The 22,691-nt window shown below is 43.4% G+C and overlaps 1 protein-coding gene across 1 annotated transcript in view; it reads left to right on the top strand.

The window, feature by feature from the left end:
- The window catches only part of PPIE (peptidylprolyl isomerase E), a 189,830-nt gene that overhangs the window by 90,416 nt on the left and 76,723 nt on the right, over positions 1 to 22,691 (top strand). The window contains exon 6 of the mRNA XM_086955749.1: positions 3,274 to 3,374. Within this exon, the coding sequence (XP_086811875.1) occupies positions 3,274 to 3,374 (101 nt within the window). The remainder of the gene's footprint in view (positions 1 to 3,273; positions 3,375 to 22,691) is intronic.

Raw genomic sequence — 22,691 nt, 5'->3', positions numbered from 1 at the left:
TTTAAAAATGTAATCCCTGGATAACATCATTGCGCTAAATTCTATCTTCATGTTGACTCAAAATTGGTTAATGGAGAACCATCTTCTGCTCAATGCCTCCAAAACGGAATTCTTGCTCATCTTCCCGCTGAACCACACCCCCAAGATCGACCTCTGGATGCCTCACCTCACGGCTTTCAACTGTACTCCAATCATCATAGACTCAGCCAAATCGCTCGGAGTCACAGTGGACAGTCACCTGAATATGAAGATCATATCAGCAACGTTTGTAAGGGAGCGGACCACTCGATGAGGACTCTCAGATTGATCAAACCCTTGTTGCCACAAAAGGATTTCAAGCAGGTTGTACAAGCTCTTGTCTTACCAAGGTTCGACTATGGCAGTGCAACTCTCTGTGGCCTTCCTAAATTTGCCCTGGCTCCACTTAGGGCCTCTCTTAACTCTGCAGCAAGACTGATTACAGGCTCCAAAAGAAATGAGCACATATCCCCAGTCCTTAAATCTCTCAACTGGCTACCCTGTGAAGCACAAATTCAGCTAAAGATTGCAATCCTGACGCACAAAGCCCTCCACTACAATACTCCCAGGCACCTAGTGCAAAAACTTTAATTATCATGTGGGGGGAGGGCATCTAGAAGTGCCTCCACTCTCCTCCTGAAACCTATCATCTCCAGTAAAAAGAGAACGTGTCTCCGAGCCTTCTCTGGTGCTGCCCCTCAAATACGGAACTCTCTTACTCCAGGTGTACGTATACTCTCCTCGAAGACAGCCTTCAAAGTTGAAGGCAAAAGATTCTCAATGAGCAAATTCTTGCCATAAGGGGATGGTGCACCTATAAGGCGTCTGTCTCTTTGTTCCTCGCTCCATGGCACAATCCTTTTCTCAATTACTATGTCCATTTCATGTTGTCCTCTCTACCAATTTATTGTAAAGCGCTCTGATATCCTTCGGGATCTTGTTCGCGCTATATAAAACTTTATAAATAAATATCCCACTCTTCACACCCCACCTCTCTCCTCCCATATACTGGCCCCCAAGGCTGAACACTGGTCTACATTTAGATAGTGAGCACTATTCTAACACCGGCTTTGTAATACTAATTTGGTAATCAAGGCTGGTGGTAGAAATGTGGCACCATCCCACATAAATGTTTAACCACTTGCCAGCAGATGGCACTGTTGATCACTGGTGGGAAACGTCAGGCCCTTGTGAAAAATGCTATCCTTGTAAAGAGAGGGTAAACATGACTTATAACAGATCAACTGTGTAACTATCAATCAGATCAGAGGTGGAAGTATTCGTAACAAGCATTTGCAATGCAATAGGTCTCGCATTTACGCTATTTTGAACTATTTTAAATGACAATACCTTTTATTTATTTTTTTGTTTTTAAAACCTAAATAAAAAGCATTGTCATTTACAATGCCAACAGCTTAAATTTGCGTTAATGCGAGACCTATTGCATTGCAAATGCTTGTGGAAATGTAAATGTAAATGTATTGGCATTTATATAGCGCACTACTTACCCGTAGGGTCCCAAGGCGCTTCGACCGCTGCGAAACCCTTCCTGGCTTCCCTGAGAGATGGTCCCTTAATGGGTATCTCCAGGGTGAGACCAGGCATCCCCGGCGGTCTGGTGGGGCCGTTAGTGAAGATGAGGCAAGCTAATGCCCAGAGTTGCCGAGTGTGATCGCTGATCAGAGTGGGCACCGAGGCGAGAGAATTATCGAGTCCGCTGACCCTGGTCCAGAAACCTGCCGCGCCGGGAATCGAACCCTGGTCCCGGGCCGTCCTCTGCTCTCGGGTCTGCCGCCTCTAACCAGTGAGCCACACTACTTCACCCATATGTAGTAAACTCTGTGATATGAGACTTTGTGGGAGATGAGCTCCAGGGTTCATCGTGCAGTGGAAAACCATATATAGGCAATATAGTATCATGTGAAGTCTGTTAGTGGATGTGATTGGGGAGTGAGTGGAAGAAGTCATGAAATGATGTACAGGATTGGAAAATAGGTAGGCGGGGATGTAGGATAGTTGGCTAGGAAAGGCAGTTGGTAGAATACATGTGTTGTGGTGAGTATGTACAAGGAGGTGGAGTTCTAGGAGTATTCTGTGGGGGATGGTTCAAACATGATATTAAAATGAGCATCAGTAAGCCAGTGGATGGGAATAGTAGTAGGATGGCGAGTCTGAGAAGCAAATGTGCGGAAGGGGAAATTAGAGGATTGGCAGATTCCATGCTCTGGGCATGGAATGTTATGACACTTGCTTGGAGATGAGTTTGAGAGGACACAAACCAGAAGTTGTGCTTTCTTGTTTCTTCTGCTTGACCCATTAGAAACTTGTAACTCAGTCAACCGTGGAATCTGATTTCCGCTTACGAAATTACCTGGGTGTAAGTTGTAAGGAAACTTGCATAATTTTGTAACAGAAGAAATTAAATTCTCCCGGACCGATTTTATTTATTTATTTATTTTTTATGGCGCCTCCTTTTTCCATGTGATAGCTTGCTTTGGGGCTCAATCATATCTTCAACATGTAGGGGAAGTGAATGTTAACTAGGGCATCTTTTCACCAATATGCTTGTGACACTATTTTTATCTAGAGGTATTGTCGGTTGACTACCGTGACAGCTTCCTCTATATTAATGGAGATTTGAATGGCAGCTGAACTAAAAGCATTGCTTATTGTCTCCTCCGATATGAGGATTGGCCCTAGGCATCAATTACCGCCGTCTGTCACACTATATGATGGGTTTTCCCAAACTTTTGAGTCTTCTGCAACCAACCTTGTGTTCATTAGTTTCTCAATTATGTCTTCAGTTACATTTTCCCAAAAAACGGTGAAGGTGGCCAACTATTGACAAAAGTGCATGATCAAATATTTTTGTCAACCTCAAATTTTCAAGTGACATTCCTCGGGGTTTTCACTTCTTAATCTAGGGGAGTGGCTAGTCAATGATTGGAAAAAGTATGTGTTGATTCCAGTGAAGTCTCATTTCTATCCTTGCAACAATTAGATTTTGTTGGAGAGAGGGGGTAACACATTTGATTTTATGTGCAGGAAGGAATAGTATGAGACTTGGTAGAACATAGAAGTGAGTACTGTATGTGTTATTAGAATGTGCCTGAGTAGGCCATGGAAGGGAGGGCCGGTAGATTTGGTGGGGATCATTGGTAATGGCCAGGCAACAGTGACTGCCAGCCAGCATTTTGGTCTCCGTCTACTCCTGACTTTATCCTCACTTGCACTCTTCTGTCTTTTTTTTTGTAGTTTGGTCTGATGATGATTGGTTGAAAAAGTTCTCTGGTAAGACCTTGGAGGAGAATGCACAGGAAGAAGGCGCAGCACCACCGAAGCCAGAGACACAAGAGGTAGGCAGAGATTCTTGGCGAGATTCTAAAATGCTTTATGGCCAGGCATTGATGCTTCAATGAACGATGAGGTTGGTTTCCCTTTCTACCACATTCTCAAGTTCATTTGTGGTTCTAAGAATCGAACCCATAAAAAAGTTGCAAGCAAATGTAATCGGTTATAAAGGTCTGAGTCCTTCACACTGTAGATACATGAGTGAATGTATTGGAAGTCTAGTACTTGGGGACAGAGAAGGGCCCATGTTGCAGTCAAGGGTCCATCTTTGAGGCTAGATGAAAGATGTATATAGCCTGGAAGAGCCACCCTGTATGGACAGAAGAAACATGTGCTTAACACTGAGAGCGACATACTAAAGTATACAAAAAGTGATAAATGAATGCTTGAATTATTCTCAGCCGCTAGTAATTTACTCTGGCTGCATCCCAGGCCTTCATTATTCTGCAAACCATGCCACCTTAGTTTGGACCAGGTATATGCAATTTAGTCTGGACCCTGCTTCAATGGAAACAGTCCGGTCCAAACTCAAAAGCCAGCTTCTTCCTGAACTGGAACACAAGCAACATGTGACTGGTTTCACCTTTGGTATGGGTTCATCAGCCAGGTATAGTTTGGTTCCAGTGACGGTGTGCAAGGGACCAGTGTCTGGGCATTCCTGTCCCACTTAGGGCAGCATACACAAGTATGCAAAAAGTGATGGATGAAATGCTTGAATTAATCACAGTTTCTGGCAATTACTCAAGGCCCCATCCCAGTCCATCGTTTTCATTTACACACCACGCCACCTCAGTTTGGACACACCTATAGGCAAATCAGTCTGGACCCTGCGGTCACTGGAACCAAGCTATACCTAGCTACTTGGGCTGGACTGTTCCCATTGGAGCAGTGTCAAGACTGATTTACATATAGGTTGGTCCAAACTGAGGTGGCATGGAGTGCAAAATAATGATGGACCAGGATGCAGCCCCAAGTAATTACCAGTGGCTGAGATTAATTCAAGCAGTCCATCCATCACTTTTTGTACACTGGGAGCCAGCCACCGAAAATAGTGAAGAACTCTACCTGGCATGGGGGGACTTTAATAATCGGTAGCGTAAATAGGACCCTTTAAAAATATGGCATACAAACTGTCATATCCTTTGTAAGGAATGTACCTGCAGATTTTCTTTGCTATATAATAAAAAACGTTATTATAAAAAAGAAATATGGCATACAGAAAGGCCAAGTTCTAACCTCTGGTTTGTGGCTCCCTGGCACTAAGCAATTGAATTCTGGTTAACATCTCGGCAGCTAATATTGTACTGTGGGAGATGTTTTGGGTTAACTTGGGTCTTTATGAATGCCTAGGCTTTACTTGAAAGTAGTCTCCTGTAGTACTCGAGGATGCATATTGTCATTCATAAAAATTGGTTACATACTGGATTGAAACGTGAGCCTTAGAAATCACAAAATGCTTCAACCCAATAAACCACACACAAGCACCACGTCACCCAGCATCAAGAAATAGTTGTGGGTGCTTCTGGTTGTTCCCTGGGTAATCCTGTGTCTATACACGCATGGTTAATGAATAGCACAATGTATTTTACCAGAACCCATGGTCAAATTCAGGGTGTTACTGGACTATATCTTTGGGGGCATTGGATGAATAATGTACGAGTACCATCTTCATGTCCTGTGGATTTCTTTTGAATGTAGAGGCTGTATATCAATCCTACAAGGTACAGTCCAAATTTTGATTTGATTGCAGGATTTATATAGCGCACGATTGCCCAGGGGCGTCTAGGCGCTCAACGGATAGTCAACCGGTATCTGGATAATAAAAGTGGAATTTAATTAGCAAATAACCAGGTTTTTAGTGATTTTTCTGAAATTTTCCAGTGGTTGCAGAGATGCACTGGAATACGGAGGCCAACTAAAGCCAACTGGTATTTTATGTTACTGTTATTTTATTTTGTTTGAAAAAAATTAGCAGTGATCGCTCTTCCAGAGCATTCGTTCTAGAACTGTACGGGATAGAAAAATAGGTAAAACAGTCCTTTATTTTGTGTCAAAATATTTTTATTGAAAATTCTTCAAGGGTAACGGCTCACTGCTGTACCCAAATCGATTCATTAAGCCGGTTGCAACAGTGTACGACGTTCCAGCATTTCAAAAAAGAAAGCTTGGCATAAATCGGCGTAAGAATACATAGCATTTAGAGATCATTACAATTCATCAAAATCCCAAGCGTATACTGTGAAGTACCCTTCTTAAAAGGAAGCGATAACGTCACAAAGAAAAGATCCTGTTGGACAAAAACGTTACAACGTATCTTGCATGACAGGTGTTAATTGCAGATTAAAGGTTGACTTATTCTTAGAAGGGTGAGGAATGGGGAGCATAGAGGACCCCCACATGAAGGGACTCACCCAAGAAATAACATATTTATCCTCTGGTGAGAACATGAAGGAAAGGCCAGACTAAATCTGGAAAAAGAGAAGTGCCCGTAATCGGGGCTGGGAGGAGAATAGGGAGAAGTCCCTCCGAGAGCAACCGTACTAAGGGGCCCCATATGGAATAAAAACTCTTCTGTGTGTCAGCTAAAATGTATGTCATGCGTTCCAGAGCTAAGGCCTGCCAAAGCCGAGAGTGCCATTGGGAGAGGGTAGGGGCCTCCGGTTTCTTCCATGCTGCAGCCTAAGCCACTTTGCGCGCCCCCAAACAAGGCCACATGATGGTGTGATCTCCCATTATTTGACTCTTCATGATAGGGTCCCGTATGCCCAGCAGGATATATTCCGGGCTCTCTGATATCGGATAGCCTAAGATCTCCCTAATCCGCGTCAGAATTTCTTTCTAGAAAGGTTAAATGGAGGGGCACAAGATATGGCAAAAATCTTCCATCATTCCACAACCTCTCCAACATCTATCTGAGGTGTTTGGAAATAATGTGTGTAACTTCTCAGGGTAAAGGTACCAGTCATATAGAATCTCATAGTGGGTCTCCCTCAAAGTCATAGAGCGATTATTCTTGTAGATATTGCTATAAAGTGTACACCACTGTTTCCCTTGTATGGTAATGCCCAATGTGGTGAACCAAAAGTATGTGCATGGGGGGCAGGCAGGGGTCTAGTGGAGTGTAAAAGAGTGTAGAAAAAGGATATGCAGCCCCTGAAAGTACCATCACTTCGTCCAAAATTCTGAACAGGTAGAAGGTCCCTGGTAGCTGCCAATCTCATATGTGGCTGCAACACCCAATGTTTTAATTGAATATAGTAGAATCTCTCGGATGACGGCAGATTAAAATTGCAACAGCAATTTTCAAAAGTTAAGATGTCACCCCCATTAAATAAATCCTAAATTGTTATGCAACCACCTTCTCGCCATCTATCAAACAAGGCCTACGGAGAGCGCTGGAGGAAATGCTGTATTATAGTGGATGACTGTATATGGAGATGGAAACGTTGTTAGTCTGCGCTATTTAATAACAGTGTCCCACACTTTAAGTTTGGTGGCCGTAGGTGTACTTAAATAAGCATTCCTTGGTTGGTCTTGTCTAGGCTTCCACAGAAGATCCCTTATTGTCCAGCCCGCCACCACTCTATTCAGGTGGAGCCAATGTTCATCTGAAGCTCTAAGGGACCATTCGGATATAAGAGTGTAAATAGGATAGCAAAAGGTCCAAGGATTTCAAGGCTTGAACAACGCTTTAATAAGTTGTATTGGTAAGTGGGTGGAGACACACTCGAAGCTCTGGACCTCTTGGGCTTCAAGTAAGGAAACAGTTTTGAAAAGTGGTAAGTGTGTTCTCCACATGAGTTCACATCAAATTTTCAGGATTAATATCCATTCTTTCCAAGTCGAAGTATGAAGGACAGAGACATTTTAGTTGCAGTGAAGTGTCTTTATTTTTGTGCATAGGACAAGGACAGCAGACACGTGTTTCGCCCCCTCTTGGCGATTTGCGCCGGGGCTTTCTCAAGGCTAGTTTAGCTTTATGACGTAAATGGTTGTAGTTTCAAATAATTACAGTGTCCCAGATGCAAAAATATGATTCTTCAGAAGTAAAAACATGTTTTTGTTAGGCTAATGCCCCTGCTCCTAGTCTCCCTTCAACGTCGTGGTTCTTTGGTTGAATCCCAGAATCATATTTTTGCATCTGGGACACTGTAATTATTTGAAACTACAACCATTTACGTCACAAAGCTAAACTAGCCTTGAGAAAGCCCCGGCGCAAATCGCCAAGAGGGGGCGAAACACGTGTCGGCTGTCCTTGTCCTATGCACAAAAATAAAGACACTTCACTGCAACTAAAATGTCTCTGTCCTTCATACTACGACTTGGAAAGAATGGATATTAATCCTGAATATTTGATGTGAACTCATGTGGAGAACACACTTACCACTTTTCAAAACCATTCGGATATAACTCTAAGCTGGGCCACTCTATAATAAAGTAAGAAGTCTGGTAGAGTCAGACCCCCGGTAGTTCTCGATTGTGTTAGTAATTGATGGGAAAGTCTGGCTCTACGACCTTGGCAAATAAATGTTGTAATTATTTTACGAATCTCGTAGAAAAACTCCCAGTTCTCTCCGATGGGAAGACCCTGGAACAGGTACAGTTCCCGAGTAAGCAGCAGCATCTTAATCAGGTTTATGCGGCCATTCCAAGTATGGTAGACGGCTGCCCATCCTTTAAAATCTGATTTAAGTTGTAGTATAGGAGGGAAATTAGCTTTGTATAGACCTGCCAGATTTGGCGTAATCGTGATACCCAAATATGGAATCTCTTTCTTGACCCATTAAATGGCGAAGTAGCGGCTATCTCTTCCATCTCATTCGGGGAGGATTGACAAATTAAGATGAAAGGATTTTGAGAGGTTAACCTTCAAGCTTGCCACTCATTCAAAATTATGGAGTACTTATTTTGAGGCTGGTAGGAAGATATGTGGAGAGGTAACAGGCAAAAGGACATCATCCATGAACAATGATATTTTTGTTCCTCTAAACCAAACTGTATACCCTGAATCTCATGGTTGGCCCTTATCCACACCAACATAGAACTATGCAGAGGTCGAAAAGCATGCCTTGTCCCCTTTGTTAATTTTGAAGAAATCTGAAGCTGTACTATTAACCAATAACTGGGATCTGGGTCTATGATAATTGACCTTTATCATTTTTAGAAATTGGTCAACAAACCCAAAATGACGCAATGTATTCATTAAAAATGACCAGTCCACTAGGTCAGAGGCCTTCTTAGCATCAAGTGCTAACAAGAACAACGGGATTAACTTCTTATGTACATTTTCTATGAGCCGGATAACCCGAAGTAAGTTATCATGAGTCTGGCGAGCTTTAATTAACCCAGACTGGTCAGGTTGGATCAGATCAGGTAATATCTCTTCCAACCTATTAGCTAATATCTTAGTATACATTTTAGCATCCAAATTAAGTAACGCTATTGGCCTAGAAGAGGCACATTGTTGGGGGTTCTTCCCTGGTTTGGAGATGACTGTGATCAGTGCTTTACTCATCGATGGGATGAAACTATAAAGTTGAAGAGATCTGTCATATAGGGAACAAGGTCCGGAGTGAATGTTCTAAAGAATTGAGCATTAAAACCATCTGGGCCGAGAGCTTTATTAGGTTTCAGAGAGCCTATGGCTTTTTGTACTTCTTCTTTATCAACGGGGCAATTGAGTGTCTCTTTAGTTTCAGGGGAGACCTGCAGCACGCCAAGCTTAATTAGGTATCTAAGGTGTGCACTTGGAGCTAATGAATCAGTAGTATATAATTGTTTATAATACTCCCAGAATGCACTGGCCTTCCATTCCTCACAGTAATTTCTTTGTCCTCTATTGTCTCTGATCAGCCCAATATAGTCTTTTTCCTGTATAGCTCTTAATTGTTTTGCCAGTAAGGAGCCAATTTTGTTACTGCTTTCGTATCCAAATTATTTGAGGCGCAATAGCGTACTCTCGGGTTTAATAGTATAGATTGCATGCAGTTTCCCTTTCAACTCCACAACTTTTCTCTGTAGGGTACGAGAGGGAGAAGACTTGTGAGCCCTCTCAGCGTGCGAGAGCTCTTCCTCCAAGTGGCCACTGAAATACATTGGCATGTATTGTAGTGTAGTTCCTATATTCCCAATAGGCTCTGCGCATTGGAATAACATAAACAGCAGTGCAGACTTAGGACTGAGGTCATCTAGGTCTCTACTGACAATGTTAGACTTAATTAGTTTTGCCAGCTAGCTCAGAGGTCACTAGAAACGTTCTCAAATGTTCAGGAAAGGGTTAACCGTCCTGATTTAGACAAGAAGGGATTAGCTTCTGACAACCATATAACATGACAACTTTGCTCCCCCAGAATAAAGAGTGTATCTCCAGAGTCGTGTGAAACAATAGACAGCTATTTCACTCAGTCAGTCGTGCATGCTTAGTTCCACCAGATTGCAGAGAAATAGAGAGACGGGCGTTTTCAATAAAAGGTGTTATTTTATTGAGCAGTCTTCTTTCTCATGCAAGAGAAATGAATTGCCATAATTGCAATACTTATTGTAAAGTAAAGTGCGTACAGTAAAAGTAGTATTATGAAATAATACTGTACAAGCATTGATATGGTTTCTTAGCCATATGATACTTTAAAATGGATAAAATATATACATACATAAAAACATGGACTAGCGAACTCAACTGGTGCTTCTAAGATACGCCTACCCCAGTGTACCTGACCTAAGCCTAATACGTTGGAAGGAGTAAGTAAGTTGCAGTTTTAAGTTTAAGTTAAGTTTTGCCTAGTATCGGAATCAAGAATTCTCTCTAAGGTTTCAATCAGCTCCGTACCTGGTTATAGAATGAAGGAGGTCTTGTATCTCGCTTCTCAGGACTCGATCTCCCAGCAACCCGTGAGGGTGACTTGGGAACACCGGAGCTGGATTTTCTCGGCTGGAGAAAAAGACAGCGTCTCTCTCAGTGCGTCAAGGGGAGGGGCGGTCTCCGTCGGCTCTCATAACAGCTGGGCTCCCGGGCAAGTAGAACGTCACTCTGCTCCCAACCACTGTGTCTTTGCTTAAGGCAACGTTGGTATATTTATACCTGAAAGGTGCCGGGTTTGACGTAAAGTTGGACATAAGACGTCACCAAGAACTAACAGTTCTTTCTGGACTCTAGGAGTTCTTGTGCAAATCAAAACAAAAGCAGGGGGTTTTCCCGGGCTGCTGGAGGCTTGGTTTGTTTAAAGAACCCGTTGTGCTTTCTAGGAGTCTATGGGAGTAGCCTTGCTGTGTTTTGGACTGCATGGGCTATTACTGAATATAGATATGATTCTTATGCCTTTATAAGGATATTATTAGTTATAACCACATAAGGGCATGAATCAGGAATATCGAATTAGGGTCCTAGATAGAAATACAACACCCACTCCACGTATTAATGTCCATCATTACTAAATAATAAGCAATATAAACATATAACGATGTATGTGTGTTTTCCAACCCACCCCAAAATGCATAATCGCATTTGAAATGGTGTATGGTTTATACACGAACAATGAGTATTGGTACTGTATGTTTTTCAAGCAGGGTTATCATTCAGTTAAATGCATATATATATATATATATATCAGCTGAATGAATTGTGAAAATTACACATGAAATGGCTCTGTTTACAGAAAAGGTGGTCGAGACCACTTCATCACATATTTATGCGATATTGTACATGTGCTAGAGGCTGAGGTAAATATTGTCTCTAACGTCTCTAAAAATAGAAGCTCTGTTCTCTAAGAATAGTTCTACTTTAAGCAGAGTACCATGTGCCAGAAAAATGGTAAATATTTTTGAAGAGAAAAATAATTTCGCTTTCAGGGGAAGGGAAAAAAAAAATGGTCCCAAATGTTTTTAGTAACAAAACTGAAGGCCGAATTCAGGGAACGCTTTGTGATCGTTGTTTTTAAATGTTGTTCTCGTTGTTGGGAGAGAACATCATATCAGACAGACTCGCAAAAAATTGGTCTACAACATCAGGTGAAAGTACGACCAAGTTCGAAAATGCTGTAACTGTGCAGTTTGGAGCGTGATTGCTATCATCGATGTTTGGATCAGCAATGCTCACAAAAGGTTGTACCTGTCTGGTGCTGCTTTCCTCTCGTACTTCACCGCCACCTACTCGTAATGGTAAAGTCTCAACAAATGCTGTCATCAGAATAGGTAGCCGCTGGGGACAACACGTTGCATGAGTCGTTACAGGACAAAGCAAAGCGTCGATATCCATTGGTACTACTGATGGTAGTGTAAGACAGACGTCCAACACGCATTCTTCTCCGCATAGCAGACATCGAAGCACAGGTAAGATGCAATCTTGCCAGATAGGTCTGAATGAAAGAAACCAGGTTGTATTCAGATCTCTTGCCGGGCCAATCCGAGGACCTTAGTGATACGGTCTCGGCATCGTATTGCTAGGATCGTTTCTTCCATCATTGCTGGAGTCTTGTCTGTGGATTGGCTTGCCATATCGGAGCAGAAGGAACAAAAATAAAATTCCTGTCACGAGTCCCAAGATTAAGGGTAGGCCGCCAAAGACAGAATGGACAAAATTCGGGAAGATGCCCAGAACTGTTTCAAAGGGTGCTAACAGTCCTGAAAAAACTGTCTTAAATATATGTGCGATGCCACTGGTATCAGACAGGTTTAAGATTTGACTTAACATTTCTACGAAATGCACGGGGCAATTTGTCGATAAAAGGTATGTATCTCTAATGCCGTCCTTGCACCTTGCAGATCATACGTTTCTTTGGACGACGTCAGAGGCAAAGTAGTCTGTAAAAGAATAGACTTCATTCTGCTTAAAGTATCAATTCTAATAGAAGAGATATTCACATGAGGCCATATTGCCGCCTCCATGTCTGGATTGCTGTTTGGATACAATACTTGCATACAGCAAACGACCCTGGAAGTAACAGTAACGAGATAACATTCTCCTGGCACCATTCCACAACAGCTGTGGTCATTTATTAAAACTTAACTTTGGTTTGAAAGTTGTCTGAAGAATGGCTCGATCTGTTTTGCAGGAGTGCCTTGCAGGTGACAAGAAAGGTTATTTGAAGACCCTTCGCAAGCTCCATGCAAGTTAATACCTTGACACAGAAGTGGACCGCCTAGTGATTTTTTACAATTATTGCCACTAAGGAATACCTCCTTTTTGCCTTCACTATAACATTTGTGTGTGTAAGGTAAATCCCAGGTTGATTTGATGTATCCTTTACCCAACCTTTCATACTGGCCTGCTGGTATATATTCTTGACAATTTTTAAACTGGAAAGTTGTTATCGGAATTGTAATTGTTCCGTGTATTATCCATTCAATGACAGGTCTATCTGACATTGTCAATGGTAATTTCTCAAGTTTTTCAATGCTCAGAATCGTATAATCTGCTCCTTTTTGTGCCAAACTGATTTGTTTATCAGTAAGGTTAAAGATAGAAAATAATGACGTTGCGTTGATTAGACGCCATGGCACGTAGCCTGAACGTAGGTTTTGCAACGTCCAGCCAAGCTGTACAATAGAACGCAATTGGGACTGACCATGTTGTAACATTAGTAAGTCTTGCTCTATTATATCAAAGGCAGATGACACAATACTGTCCAGTGAATATATTCTGGAAGACAGTCGTTAACCCATTGTCCACAACAGAAAGCGATTTTACCAAATTTATACGATCAATTTGTCGTATTTTTTCTGCTGTCTCAATTTGCATTACTTTCCAAGCTTCGTTGTATGCAGCGTATATACCGGCCGCTATGAAACGTTTTTGACGCTGTTTGCGAGGTCCTATTATGAAATCTCGCAAGTCAGCACCTTCTTTAAGTAAAGTCAAGTGTTGCTTAATTTCAGCCAGTGTGGATTTCTGTAGCCACTCAAGGCATAATTTCCCTACACTGTATGTTGTAACTATCCCTGGATGTTGTCTCTGGGAATATCTTGGGTCTGGCCTGGTTATTTTTAACCCCTGTTTTTTGTTCAGGAATCTATCTTGACAGTTGTTTGTATCTGTGGGCCAGATCAACCATTTTTTCCAATCAGGATTTGTTCTGTTTTGGTGAAAAATATGGGATATGTCTATTTCCACATCTGTAGTGCTATTGCTATCAGGTATGGGCTTCGGAATAGACGGTTTGTTTAAGTCTTTTATCTTAGCTAGGCCAAGACAAGTAGTTTGTTGAATGGTATCATTCAGGAATATTATTTGTTCTGGGATCATGCAGGCTCTGAATAATGATTCTAGACCTTGTACCTGTCAATCTTTTGTACCCCAGATGGTTTTTGTTTTAATGTTATTTTTCCAGAACTCAAAACCAAATGTAGACATTTCGTCAAAACATTTTTCAGAATAAATCAATTTAGTATTTGTCAACATTGTTTTAATTCCTGTTCTGTTTAACATTTTAAAATAAAATGTTTCTGGATCACTATTGTTAAACCCTGAGAAGTATGGAAATTTCTCAAAAAAATGTCTTCGAACTTTCTTTTGGTGGAGTTGGACAATGTTCCCATTGATTAGAATTAAAAACATTTCTAGGTTGTGCAGATTTATGCAAATAGTGATGATTGTAACAGTATAATTCTTCATAATTAGATGAACCCTGTAAATAATCATGTTCTGTGAATTTAGCTGACATTACTAAATCTGACATCATATTATTAATATTTTCAAAGTCCCAATCATCAGAAAAAAAACTTGGTATCACAAAGTCACTTAAGGAAACCTTAAACTGGTGTGGATACTTCAAGAGCTCAATCGGGCCATAAATATCATAGTCAGTTCTGTCCCATGCTATACCACCAGGTATTGGATTGGCTGTGATGTTTACTGATGATAGTTCTCTTTTCTCGATGTGAGAGGATCTGTGAGACTTTGAGACCAAGTTGATGTTCTGACTTGCTGTGTCCATTGTACTATATTTTCCATCAATGGATCTACCCAAGCACAAAACCATGATGAGCCAAAGCAGGAGGAAAAGTACACCTAACACAGTCCAAAATTAAATCCATGGTGAAATCAGATATGTTTCTTTTAGTTGGTGAAAAAGTTCGGTCATTTTTTCTTTGAAAGTTTTTGTTGCTAGCTTGTCTCCATGTTCACTTGGATCATCGGAAAAGTCATCAAAGTTGATAAAATAGCCAGGTGCAGTTCTGTCAATTGGTGGGATTGCTTCCGGAATTCCATTGATCTTTGCATTTTCTTTTGTTACATTTGTACATTCTGATGCTACATCGTTGTAGATTGGTGTATCATCACGAATTGTTGCAATTTGGGTTTCAAGAGGCACAAGTTCCATGGCTTTGTTGCATAGTCCCTTGTTATTTACTGCAGGTTTATCGAATGTGATTAGTCTCTCAGTTTGAACCTCTTGGATTGTAGCAAAGTTTGGTCTTCTGCTATTTCTTGGTAGTCCACTGGGCCTGCTATTTAATATCGGCCACATGTTTGTGGTTTCACCAGATCGATGGAAACAATTCTGTTTTCCTTTTTACCAGCAAGTGGCGGTAGTACTACTGATCTTGATCCGCTGACAGCTAAGACAGGTACTGCTTTTCTGTAAGAAGGCCCAAATTCCTTCTTTACCGCGATCTTTTCTCTGACCAGATCCCCAATCTTCGGAATCCAGACAGATCTTGCTGGAACAGGTGGTTCTTCAGTGGTTGTTGGCTTAAACTTTGTTACTTAGACTCTTTCTTGTTTCATTCAAGTCCTGTAAAACAGCCAAACGATCTTTGATATCAAAGGTTTTTTCTTTTACCACTGAAGTCTGACGATCCAGATCCTGGATTATCATTCTAGTACCAAACAATAGTTCGTACGGACTGATACCTCCTAAAGAATTTCTTGGCATGTTATTAAGACTACGTTGGACACTCATTAAATATTTGACCCACCCATCACCCGAACCTAATACCCTCGCCGTTATAGGTTGCTTTATGTCACGTTTTTATCTTTCCACTACCGCATTTCCCTCAGGCTGGAAGGGAGAAGAGTACCGCAATGCGATGCCCATGCTGTTCATGGCCTCTTTGTAAGCTCGAGAGGTAAACGCAGGACCCTGATCAGAATGTAGCATGCCAATTGCGTATGTGCCGATAAAGACTCGCAAATCTTTTATAACAGTTCTGGCGTCAGCCGAGCGCTGGTGGTCTACATTTTTAAGTTAATTTTGTCTTAATAATTATGGGGACGCATATCTCCGGTTGGATTTCTGCGTTATAGATCGCCTGATGCTTTCTAATAAAGGTGTCCTGGCAATAGTCTGGTCCGGTTCACAACTGCGATCTCTGTTGCAGTCTGGACAATTCATTGCAAATTTGTAGATTTGCAAGCTCATCCCCGGCCACCAGTATTCTGATTGTAATTCTATTAGAGATTTCAAGATCTGTTGGTACTTCGGACCCAGTCCCATGTGTGCGTATTCAATCAAGAAAACTTTCCGGTTCGTGTTTGGAATTACTCTATCCCCCACTCCAGGGATTTGAGCAAAAGGAACGGAGTTTGCATCTATTATGTATGTATTACTGAGTGGATAGTTTAGAGGTAATGCTGCATAATCGCCTTTTAATGAGGCTTTTACTGCCAGCATGGTTTCCCCATCTATGTGTTTTTCTGAACGCTTTTTTGTGGCTACGGAAGCCGGTTGAACCGCTTCCGCTGTGGCTGTGTTAGCCAATGAATTCCCTGCAACGTGAACGCCATCACGTTGATGACTCAGTGTATGGATCACGTGAGTCTTTTGTAGTTCTTTCTTTAAAAAAACTACTTGTTCCCAAAGCGTTTTATGCTTTATTGTGGCACCAGTGTCATCTTTGTAACCGTTTTTGCTCCATGTCTGCATGTCACTGTTGTAGGACTTGACGCAGTAATGCGAATCGCACACTATTAGTGTGGGGAATACGCGATCGGCATTTTCAAGTGCTATCTTTAAAGATCTTATTTCAGCTCGCTGAGATGAACAGTTTCTGAGTGATTCAGTTTTGGTAATCATCGGTTTGAATTTACCAGAGCGCCAGCAACCTTTAACAATCGCGCACGCTGCATTGTAGGATTTTTTATCTACATCGTAGTGTTGTGCGAATCTGTCCATATAGATTACGCAGGTATATTGTTCCAGAGGCAGAATTTCGATTGGCAGAGGGTATTCTTGTTCATATTCTAGATCATCTAGTTTTTTCAGTTTCGGGTCAAAATAGTGTTTCACGTCTTCTGTAGCAAGAGAATTTTCCCATTGTATCCATTTTGGATCTAATGCCACTGTATTCAGATTGCGTGGACTTGTTAATGCCTCAAGGGCTGATTCTGCTGTATAAAAAGTTATTCTCTTGCCTTGGGCTAGGGCTGTTTCATTTGCTACAGCAGTTTGAACCGCTGTCAGAATTTTTTCTGTAGAGCTGAATTTCATTTCAGCTTGAGTGTACAAATGTGATTTTTAAGCTATAGGTACCGTTTCTCCCTCATTAGAGGTTAGGTATGGGAATCCGCATCTTCCTGGGATGACTCGGATTACAAGGTTGCGTACGTTTTCGCGAGTTTGTAATTTTGTTTTAGCTAACATGTCTGTTTGTAGTGATCTCAACATTTCTGTGTGTTTTTGAGTCCAATTTATTGGTTTGAAATCCGGTTTTATTAATTCATAGAGAGGTTTAACCCTCTCTGCGTAATTTAGAATGTATGTTCTACCGAAAATCAGGAAGCCTAGTATTGATTGTAAATTTTTCAGCGTTTTTGGTGCTTGGAGTACTGCACACTTCTCTAGGAAGTTGTCTGCCAGGCTTTTGCCTTCACTTGATAATTCATATCCTAAAAATAGGACTGTTAGATGGGCAATTCTTGATTTTTTAAAGTTGAATTTGTAACCCTCTGATGCGAACCCAATTATTATGGTGTTCACTCTCTTTAAGTGAGTCTCCAGGTCATCGTCTGTAAGATAGATGTCATCGACATATGATAATGCCTCATCACCATATATTTGTAGTAACTCTGTTACCCTTGCTGAGAATAATCCTGGGCTATTCTTGAATCCCTGTGGGAGTTGGCCAAATTGTTTTTGCGACCCCATTATTGAGAAAGCGGTCAAATACCTGCTTTCAGGTGCAATGTTTTGACAGAAGAATCCCAGAATCGTCCAAATTCAACGTGCAGGACCCAGAGGCAACAATCGTGAGAAAGGAGCACTCAATTATTAATCTCCTCCCATGTCCCTCCAATTAGTCGCTCATCTGTCGATTGTCCCACATATCACAGCTCCCGGCTCTTTATATGCCATCTTTGGGTCAGGCATTCAAATCCAAAGCTCGACGAATAAAGCTGACCTCACTTTCCATACAAAAGGGAGAAAAACGTATCTCTCCTTCATAGTTCTAGGTTCAGACCCGTGCATATTACCTCAACCCCTTCCAAAGAGTCCCAGGATGACACATCCTCCCACTGCCATTATGTGTCCCTTTTACCTCAATGGAACCACAATTTAGCCGGGGGCGTTGGCGCACTCCGCAGAGCTCCCGACCGAGAGCAGGTCCAGATCAGTGCGTCTCGTTGCGCTGGAGCACTACCGCCTTCACTGCAGCTCCAGGCAGCTGTCCCCGTCTGGGTTGGGCTCAGGGCTCAAGTCGCGGCGGCCATTTTCCCTGTTGGGTCGCACCGCTCTCCACATAGTTTCTCGGTCTCTGCTCTCCCCAGTGGTCGAGGAGTGTCGGAAAGGTTACTATTCTATTCCTCTCGCCCACCGCTCTACTTTTTAGTAAACTTGATCGGTGGATGTGTGCGGAAAAGCTCCAATTCGCAGGGTTATACACGGAGCCTACCTGGAACGCATACACACAGCCATGATGGTAGGCCACGCCCCCGGTCCTGCATTCTGGACATCTTCCTCTTAGTGATGGGATGGAGCCCATACTATTGAATGATAACAGACGGTCCCTTGATCCCACTGTGCTTGAAAAAGAAGTAAGTACAGGCCTCCCATGTGTATGGGGAGTGCCAGTGTGTAGGGCAGGCTCCCACTTCTGGATCATGAAGAGAATGAGGTTGGGCCTCTGGTCTCTCTGTAGACTTTGGTTCTGCCGGGAAGCTGGGCTGTTCGATGTTGTGCTTCCTGGGATGTCTGCTCCGTGAACTGCTCTCACAGTGGTCTATCCAGTCGGCTGGGCCTTTTGCTATGTTTCATAATTTGGTCTCTCCTGACCAGTGCAGTCCAGCTGCTGGTGCAGGCATGTACATCTTCTTCTCTTTCATGTCAGTCAGCAAGGCAAGTCCATCGACTCTGGCCCGGTTGCAGAGAGATCAGTAACTACACAGATTTTCCAGTTCTGGTTCAACTTTTATCCTTCCCTGAGCAAGACTCTTCTGGGTCCAGTCTATAAAGATGAAACAAGCACAGCCTGGGAAAACTCTTACCTATATCACTCTGATGGCTAAGCATGCACTTCCAGAACTTCCAGAGTGGCTGCAGTTTTAAAAGTCCCAGCCCTCCTCTAGTCATGGGCAGAGGCTTTCCCCAGGGAGAACAGGTAGGCAGTCTGTGCAGAGGGGTAGGGGTAAAAAGGCATATGCTGCTAAATATAAACATACTTCCTCTCCAGCTGTCACCTTGCAAACCCGAGTGAGAGAGCAGTAACTACTCCCACACAGAAAGCTTTCAATGTAGGTGCCCTCTGGCATTAGAACTGCTCTGACGCAGATAAAAATGAATGTTGATGAAGGGAAGAATCTTTTCTGGGCCTGTATGATTGTCAAGCTCATCAAGGGCAAACTACACCGGGTTACCTATAACCACACAAAGGCGGGATAGCACAGCTTAACCAAAGCAATATAGAGGACTTCAGTCCCAGCAACCTCTCTTTATCTTACCGAGGCAAAACCATATTCCTTGTTCTTGGTAAGTTCAGCACTCAGTCATATATGCATAGACATTAGGGGAATTTACCCATTACTGGTGGTAGAGAGCCTGGTATCTCTACTCTTATTGTTACACTAAGGCACAAAAAGAAAGTGCAGGATCTTCCAGTAACAGGAATGAGCTTTCTACAGGGTTTATTAATGGTCATTTGATCAAGTGCGGCTCCCTACCAGCCAAAGCTTTGCCTCCTTCTAAACCATTTCAGGTGTTCACTACCTCAAAGACTGATGAGCCTGTATCGACTTTCATGGTTCTTCCTCAAATAATCTTTCAAGATGGTTCCTTTGATTCAGTTCCTGTTAGTGCTACACAGAGGGCTTATGCAGGATATTTCCCCTGTCCCTTTTCTTTTCCCAGATTGTTCTTCAGAGGATCAAAGAATTTCAACAACCTACACTTTAGGAGAGATTGCATCATCTACTTGTATTGTGCACAGTTCATTAGCAGTTGCCTTTTGTGAGAAACAGGGCAACTAAAGCCCCCACCTAATGCTGGGAGGACTGCTGTACTTTGGGTTGGCATGCCGTATGTGGAAGCATTCTTCCAGAAGTCCTTCACATTCAGGCTTTAAGTTGGAGTGAAGTGCCTTCAACGTAATGGTTAGGTGGTTGCAGCCAATTAAGTTACTCTCTGTATGGATCTTAAAGACTACTTTCAGTTATCCGTTCCTGATCAGATGCTCCTTTTGGCTAAGCAGTTTGTCAGATTTTGAGTGTCTGGTCAGTGGCCTAGCATACAGGATTTTCAAATGCCTTGAAATCTTGCTATAAATCTGAATAATCGGAATCTGGATCTAGCAATTAAATAAAGTTACTTAATATACTAATTTCTTGTTTCAGATGGATACTTCTAACTGCAGATGCTTCACCCTTGAATGTCCCCCAGGTGCCAAATTCGATCTGGAATGTGTCGATTTGCAGTTAAATCTGACATGTGGCGTTTTGCAGCTAATCTCCATCCCTGCGCTCTGATGTCAGTTCCTTTTTCTCTGCTTGGCGAGAATCTACAGCTCCGCACTCCGCTTTAGTTGATCTAGTAAGCTTTCCAAAACTATTGAACGGTGTGCTAGGAATGATGTCCGTCTAAATCCTACAGGCTTCAAACTGCGCAAAAACTGCAGGAAGCCGAACATACACAAGGGGTGTCTTTGATACCTGGGATTCAGTCACAACTCTTGAAAACAGTGAAACGTGTACCTTCATGCACATGCACCCAAAAGCTATCCAGGACTAGGAGGCAATGCTTTACGTGGTCAAACACCTACAGAGGGTGTAGTAGAAGCACAGGTCTCACTCCAAGTTGTGGGCACAGTCTCGATCTCCGTCTTGGTCACAATGCGTTACTAAGAATGATCTACTTACGGCTTGGAATCTTCAGGTAAATCTAAGTCAAAGCGTAAACACAAATAGACGAAGCAGAACACGATACTATTCAGCAACTCTAGCTCAAAAGAGAAGCAAGGGTTTGAAGGTGAACATCCCATCCCTTCGAAATACCAGGTTCCAGAAAAGATTCCTCGCCTAGTCCCTGAGTGTCCCCAGTTCCCCAGGCCGTCATCCATCTTGGAGCGGATAGTGATTTTCAAGAAGGCCATGCTGCAAAGGTTTGATGCGAATCAGACTCTCTCTGGTGTGCCTTAAAAGCTAATGAGGCCTCAAGTCAGATTACTGCTGTTGGGTCCTCCCCCCCCAACGTCGTCTGTCTCCTTGGGACCCATTACCAGGCCCATAGTGCCCCAGTACACACTCGCACACTGGCCCCAAGATTGATGCTAGTTTCTGTTGGACTGATGCTGATTTTGACCCTTTCGGCGCTGGTAAAAAACTGGGCTCATTTCAGACCCCAACTCAGTCTTAGCCCAAGCTTTACTGATGTCGTGCTATGAAAACACAAAAGGGCAAATGATTGTCATAGAGCCTGACTCGCACCTCACGCCTTTACAATGACACAATTATACTGAGAGGCTCCATTCTTTTTAGGTCTCGGAACTACGAACAGATCGCGAAGCGATCTGTCGTTCCGAGACTCTATTGCAATCATTCTTGCTTTCAAGGAGTCAAGGGAGACAGGAGACAGGTGATGTGCACGAGCGCGTAAACGGATCAGGTCACGCGCACCTCCTGTCTCCCATGGCTCCTTGAAAGCAGGCACACATACACATACATACACACACACACACACATACAGCCCCCCCTCCGCCGCGCACACACACACACACACCTAGAGAACCCTCCCCTGCCGTCGCCCGCCGCGCACACGCACTCACACCCACATTGAGAACACCCCCCCCGCCTCCGCCGCCGCCGCGCATACACACACCTTTAACCCCTTCGCTGCGGATGACAAAGCCAGCTCGTCATGGGCGTTACCTGCGCTACGCGGATGACGAGCTGGCTTTGTCACAAACCGCGCGATTTTGAAATTTCAGCGCACAGCGGGATAACCCGTAGCGCGCATGCGGTTAATAAATTCTAAAGCCCCAATGAGCTCGGTAGTTCTGCCATGCGGCCAGGAAGCCAGGGGCTACTGCCGCCGGTAGGCCCTCGGTTCCCCCTCACAGCCCGCTCCGCCACCTGGTCCTGCTCATTGCTGCTCTCAGAAACTCCATAAAGAAACATCACGTGGTTACTGTGCGCCAATCAGTAGCTGTCCCCGGAAATGTGGAGACCTGCGCTGTCTACGTTGTGCACTTAGATGGTTCAGTAACGTGCTGTCCAGGGAGCGTATCCGTTGTTGAGTTGATTTGGCGGAATTAATTTCCTTGTGTCTACATCTGGTATTGGCATCTTTAACTATGCAACGCAGCCTCGCAGCGCGTGATGGAAAAATGAGCACGCGCCGTTATCCCCAACCGCCAATCCGTTGTTCTAAAAGAGGTCTTGCCCGGGCGGTGGAGTGTTCTCGTGCCCCGTCTTTCTCAGGACGCGCCTGGGGCTCGGAACCGCACCATGGTCATGGAACGAACCTGCTTTGCTCACAGGACTTGGCAAGTGCTCACCGTCTGGCTGGAAACCCAGCCTGGGCCTTTGCAATCCTGTGAAGGGGCTGCGGTTGCGCTCTTCTGTCCATGGCTACTGCAGGCCCCCACCCTCGGCCCAGGCAGCCAGCGGGCGCCGGGGTCGTGATGACAGATGCACGCACTCCCGGCTCCCAGGTATGCTGCTCCCGCCGCTCGGTTAGCAGTGCACACTCCGGTCTCAGCTGTTGTGACTAGAAGTGTAGGCCTCCCAGGTCCAGCACAGAGGCTGCCATTTAGTATATGCGACTCTGGTCTAGGACAGCCACAAATGCAGGCTGCATTCCAGAGGACGCACTAAATAGCACAGTGAAGGCTGACTGGCAGCGCCACACGAGCATGGCTGACAGAAAACAGTACAGGATCTCAGGTACTGTAAACAGAAC

Source organism: Lissotriton vulgaris, chromosome 2_1 (genome assembly GCF_964263255.1).
Source record: "Lissotriton vulgaris chromosome 2_1, aLisVul1.2, whole genome shotgun sequence".
Lineage (NCBI taxonomy): Eukaryota > Metazoa > Chordata > Amphibia > Caudata > Salamandridae > Lissotriton > Lissotriton vulgaris.
The sequence above is the reverse complement of the archived record's forward strand: the minus strand, read 5'-3'. Positions and strand labels throughout refer to the sequence as shown.